We start from the raw sequence: 6,218 nt of genomic DNA on the forward strand, positions 1-6,218 counted from the left end.
TCTTACAGGTGGAGGGATATCATTCCAGCATTTGGTCGCGAGATATCGGAAACAACCAGTAAATGCGACTGTTCTGTGTGGATACATTTCCAAAAGGCAACGTCGAGTTGACCTAGTACCATGGCGGTTATGAAAAGTTGACGTGGATACTTTGGAAAAGAGATATTCCGGTGATTTATTATTTAAAACGCCAAAAAGTAGACATGCAAGATGGAGATGTCTCCGAGAAGACATATTGAGAATGGACGATTTGTTCAGATACGGAGATATATGGCTTCTTGGAGGTATTGAATAAATAAATCTATAACAAGCATTTTGTGGCGATTGGCGGGAGCATGCAAAGAACCGTGACGAGTGGCGGAAAACGGGGGAGGCCTTTGCCCAGCAGTGGGAAACAATATAGGCTATTAAAAAAAAAAAAAAAAAAAAGCATTTTGTACTCTCTGTATTAAGCGGCGAGTCTTTTGTTGCAAGCGTGGTCCATAGACGATATCACCGTAATTTAATTTGGATAGAACCAGCGATTCACACAAAATCATGCGAACGTTCTCATTTAAGTCACTATAGTTACGCATACTAAAAATAGTTAGTATATAATCGATAAATAAGCTATCTCAAAAGAAGGCCAGGCTAAATGTCATACCTATATTTCATTGCACAGAACAAGTTCATACGGAGTGACTAGTTTAATCGATTAGACATCAATTTTTACAAACAACTCGTCGCTTCACATGTATGCTAGTACGTGTGGTATGGGAGCCAAAAATCTGTTAGTGCGTTTTCACATTATCCGATCCGATATCGGATGTAGGAAGGATTTCAAAGGCAAAAACCAAAGATGGCGGCATAAATGTATGGGGTACCGGTCCTACATCCGATATCGGATCGGATAATGTGAAAACGCACTTAGGCCATGTGTGGAAGAAGATAGTCGAGGAAGCCAGATCCTCCAAGAAGGTTGTAAGAAGTAAGCTCCAACTTTTACGAGTATTAGGTACTAGCGACCCGCCCCGGCTTCGCACGGGTACTATACCTACATGTAAACCTTCCTCTGGAATCACACTATCTATTAAAAAAAACCGCATCAAAATCAGTTGCGTAGTTTTAAAGATTTAAGCATACATAGGGACATAGGGACAGAGAAAGCGACTTTGTTTTATACTATGTAGTGATGATGCCAAGTACAGTGCCATCTAGTGTAGCGAGTTAAAATAAATAGACGCTTAAGTTAACTTGCACTTGGGGATGCCCCTTCGGCAGGAGCGAGAAACTAACGTTACCATTTATTCAATGACGTCCATTGCCCGTGAATAAAACTGACTCATACACATTAGACATCATCGATAAAATTCGTTTTGTTTTTGTGACACCTGTTAAACGATGATTCACTCTGATAAACGTTATCACTGATATAGATACTATTCAACAGCACTTTGTCTGCTTTGGCACCGCGTACATTGTTTTCGAGTTTAAAGGTTTATTGTTTTTTTTTCTTTCTTTACTATACAAACTTTTTTGTACAGTTTTGTGTAGTGTGATGTTAGTAAGTAAAGGTGATATTATTCTGGTGTGAGAATGGTAAATAAATGAAAACTGATGGGGGCGGTACCATAACCATCTTTGGGATTTAGTACAAGGTAGCAGAGAATACTGCCAACGGAAAATAGAATCTATTAGGAGGTAAGTCTTAATTATCTATTTACTTTCTGAGTTTCGGAATGCTTGCTCCCCTGTAAAAAGGGTGCAATTTATTAAAAAGATTTTTTCCATAAATATTTTACCTTTTATTGACTTTTTCAGAAATAAATATCGACTATAATCAGCTTAATGATTTATGATACCTTTCCCCGTATAATTAATTTCTATTAATGTAACTTACGTCTGCACTTTTTTCAGGTATCATAAGTACTACCTAACATTTTGAGTCTGGTTTGCCACGGTTGAAGGCTGCTGACCTTGACGCGAAAACGTTCCACCGATCAACTATCAAAAAAAAACTGGACGGAGCACAATAGCCGACGCTACCTACGTAACTCGTATATTTGTTGTCGAAAACACATAATGGCAGTTGATAGTCATGAAAGAAATAGTGACGATGAGTATGAGACTAGTGAATCCTCAAATATAATCGAACCACCTCCTCGGAAACCATCCCAGATTAAAATAGAAGTGCCTTTATTTTTAACGTTAATGGGACTTGCTCTTTCAGGTATTTTTTCACACTTTTTTTGAATATTTTATAAAATTGTTTCAATTCGCACTCTAATGGCTGTCTATAGAGTTGTAGGTATTTTATTGCTGATATTGCCCTGGTATACTGGATTGGGTTGGTGGATATTGCTATGGTTACGTACGAGTAGTATATGTATGTATATACACTCTTATCTACCAAATTTCTCAGAATCCGTATATTACCACATTACCAGTTCTTATTTACAGTGGAAACAATTTAGAAAAGATGTTGTTTGTCACTGCGTTCCTGTAGACACTAGGCATGTGCTTATTTCAGGTACTGCTGTCAACAACATTGTGTTGTATCGCATTTGCGTGCATTCCCTCGACTACAGTAAAGATGTCTGTAGAGGATTTTTATCGCCAGACAATACAAATGACACACATGAGATAGAGGAGGAAGTGCAGAAATATGCAACATTTTTCCAAATGGTGTCGTCTATACAGGCGATCTTTCCTGCCGTCCTGTCCCTCTTCATTGGTGCGTGGTCGGACGCTCATGGCCGAAAACCCTTAATTGTATGGCCATTGTTTGGTAAGTATACACACACACACACTCAATGAAGTTTGTCACTAAAAGACGGCGCTAAATTACTTAACATTTTGGATAGGACGATAAACATTATAAGATTCGTGCCTACATTTTAAATTTTGCGCTTTTTCTAGTGACGGAAACGGCTTGACAGACTATAGATCTCAGTGTTTCGAAGTTTGAGAATGAATAGCAATAAGAATCAATGTTGGTAGAGCTTTGGAAGTTGAAATAAAATTTGATATCATTATTTAGATCTAAACCTCCTGTTATTGGTGAGCAGGCGTAGAATCCTTTTTTACAGAAAGGACAGCGGTTTCCCTCTCGATGACGCTTATAACTCTTATAAGAGATTTCTTCAATTAAATTAAACCATTGAGTATGTAATTGTGTTATGTCTGTGAGTCTGACTTCCATAGGAGATCCAGGTATTTTTTTATTATTACAGGTGTAACGATGACAGGAATGTTGATAACTGTGTACAGCATGCTGGATGGCCTTGGTCCGTGGTGGTACATATTCGCAGTGCTTCCATTTTCAGTCACTGGAGGATACACTGTGTTGATAACCGGCTCATATTGCTATATCAGTGATACAACAACTACCGATAAGAGATCGATTAAGTAGGTAACAAATGTTTTACATTGGTCAATATAATAAGAACCCTGATTTTGTCTAAGTTCATCCTCACTTTCTCGACACGTGGCAAACCAAGAACAAACGGGCCTCCCGCTCGTTTTTGCCCAGAACGTGCAAGTTGTGGAATGAGCTACCTTCTGAGGTGTTTCTCTTGCGCTATGGCATGGGGTTCTTCAAGAAACAGGTATTTAGGGTTCTCAAAGGTCGGCAACGCATAAGTGGCTCCCCTGATATTGCTTATGTCCATGGGCGGCGATGACTGCTTACCATCAGGCGGCTCGTCTGCTCGTTTGCTGCCTATTTCATAAAAAAAAAAATAGAATAGGTATCGCCCATATAAAAAAATAACACTTCACCGTTTTCGCGGGTAGGTATTTGAGTGGCGAAATTGAGCGCTCGAAGTTATAAAACCAGGTGATTCATAGAAAAGTTTCACATTTTAAATTAACTTATTTTCTGTTTTAGAATATTTATGGTGGAAGGGGCAGTTGCTGTGGGGAACATCGCAGGTTCCATGTTAAGTGCACATCTCCTCAGATTAATAGGGAATACCTACTTGCTTCTCATCGTAACAGCTTTGTACGTTACAGCTTACTCTTCCACCAATATCTTTCTATACGAGTCTTTGACTAGTGCAGAGCCACCGCAGGTACCTATTTGATTCACTTTTTTTAAAGATATGCCCCCTTATTCATAAACGTACACTAAAGTTATCAAGCCGATAAAGTTCGTTTGTCCCTTTGCTTGGTAGCTTTAGTGAACGTTTATGAATAAGGGGGATAGAATTGTAGCTCTCTAAACCCAACAATTGGGGCAGGCACAATGTTTAAATTATACTCGTAGATGAGAAACTAGACGTCATTGAAAAATAATAGTCACGATGTTTTTCGTTTTCCATACAAGAAACTGATTGGTCTAAGCATTGAATGAAACTCACGAAGTCACGACCTATGGAATGAAACTCACGGATATGGTCAAACATGTTTTTGATTGAAACTTTATACTTACTTCATTATTTGGAACTGTTATCTTATAATAAAAATTCAGTTGAATTGAGAACCTCCTCCTTTTTTTGAAGTCGGTTAAAATCATATTTTATTTCAGGGAGGACTAAGATCAATCATAGATATTGGACTAATAAAAAAGATGGTGACTGATTGCCTCAAGCAACGCCCAAATCACGGGAGAGCAAAGATTTTCCTAGTCACATTAGCAAATACCTTTACTATGTTTATCGTATATGGGTCCTTGGGCTTAGAATACTTGTATATGAGGCAGAAACTGGATTGGGCGCTGAGCAATTATACGACTTTCTCAGGCGTCAATACGGCGGTGTCATTTATAGGATCAATTCTGGCAATGACAGTTTTTCAACGTGTGTTGGGTTTGCGTGATGTGCCTTTAGCTCTAGCGTCGTACAGTTTTTCGGTGGTTGATTGCTTGATCAAAGCATTTGCAGCGACTACCTGGCAAATGTATGGTAAGTTATTAAACGAACTCTTCGTTACGGTATCGACCTTCTTTTGACGAAGCTTCTATTATTAAAATCCATGTTTCAAAATGGAATAAATACCTATGCGGAATCTGAAACCGATTCTTCGACTTGTCACCAGAAACTTTTGTGCACGTACACTTTTAACTCTTTGTATTAGGACGTTGTACTTATTTTATGTATTACGTTTCAGTCACTGCGGTGTTTTTCTTCAAAGCTTTGTCGGGTCCACTGATGAGATCGTTCCTAACAAAAATGTTGCCTGCAGAGGACTTGGCGAAGGTGTTAGCGCTGCTTTGCACAATGGAGTCAGTCTTGTGTCCGATTGTAGCGCCTCTGATATATAATACGCTCTATAATTTTACAATTCATGATTTCCCGGGCGCTTTCTATTTATTGAGTGCCTCCATTAACGCCGTGTGCGTTGTTATGATTGGGTAAGTTCAATTTTGCTTGAAAACTTATAGGTAATACTTGTCAATGATAGCTTGTAAACATTTATCGGTTACTTTTCATCAATAGGGGATATAATGCAAAATTACTGCTCAGAGGACGCACGTTCACTAAAATTTGAATTAATATACAATAAATATAATAATATATTGTTTTAGGTTCGTCATGCATTACGGAGCGGATCCTACACCATACCAACAATTACCAGCCACATTATAAAAGAGATAATCCTAAAAGCTACTAACGGTATTTGTATTTCTAAATAAATGGATAATTGTTTTTTTTCGGACATGTTATGGCAAATTATGTTCAAAATACAAGTCAGAGACTTGTATTTTGAACATTGCTTATTTTTTCCGAAAAGGGGTTGAATACAGTGTGCGTGTGGATTGAGTGAGCACCTTCCGAAAATAATAAAAAATATGCTGATCATTTAGTAAAAGTTCTAAAACAATTGTAAAACGAATCTCTGAATTTGTAAAAAGATAAATCAAAAGATACAGTCATTAACATGTGCTCACTCAGTTCTCACAAACTACCAACGAAAACAGTGTATATTCGTTGTCTGGTTTTAAAGATATTCAGACATAACTTTTCTCATACAAATGTATCATGTAGGGTGACCACACTATGTTGGCTCCTGATTTCTGGTTTCTTACTAGTGAAGTATTATATTCTTTGTTTCTTACCAATTATCATTCATGTCCTTTTTAATGCATGAATGTCGATATGGTTATTATCCTGACGTCGATAAAAATTACACAATACACATCATCACTAGGCCAAGAACATAACCTAAAAATAGTTTGCAGATGGAGAATTATTATGGTATTAGTTTAATATAAACTATTATCAAAATTGAACGAAACT

The 6,218-nt window shown here is 37.6% G+C and overlaps 1 protein-coding gene across 1 annotated transcript; it reads left to right on the plus strand.

Moving 5' to 3' along the window:
* Nucleotides 1-1,147: 1,147 nt before the first annotated feature.
* LOC125234563 (proton-coupled folate transporter-like) lies at nucleotides 1,148-5,844 on the plus strand. Its single transcript, XM_048140852.1, has 8 exons — nucleotides 1,148-1,680; nucleotides 1,897-2,209; nucleotides 2,510-2,767; nucleotides 3,213-3,387; nucleotides 3,869-4,052; nucleotides 4,508-4,883; nucleotides 5,089-5,332; nucleotides 5,507-5,844. Exons 2-8 carry the CDS (start codon nucleotides 2,062-2,064, stop codon nucleotides 5,565-5,567), a joined length of 1,446 nt encoding a protein of 481 aa, XP_047996809.1. The 5' UTR covers nucleotides 1,148-1,680; nucleotides 1,897-2,061; the 3' UTR covers nucleotides 5,568-5,844.
* The last annotated feature ends 374 nt before the right edge of the window (nucleotides 5,845-6,218 follow it).

The sequence above is a fragment of the Leguminivora glycinivorella genome, chromosome 16, assembly GCF_023078275.1.
Source record: "Leguminivora glycinivorella isolate SPB_JAAS2020 chromosome 16, LegGlyc_1.1, whole genome shotgun sequence".
In the NCBI taxonomy this organism is placed as follows: Eukaryota; Metazoa; Arthropoda; class Insecta; order Lepidoptera; family Tortricidae; genus Leguminivora; species Leguminivora glycinivorella.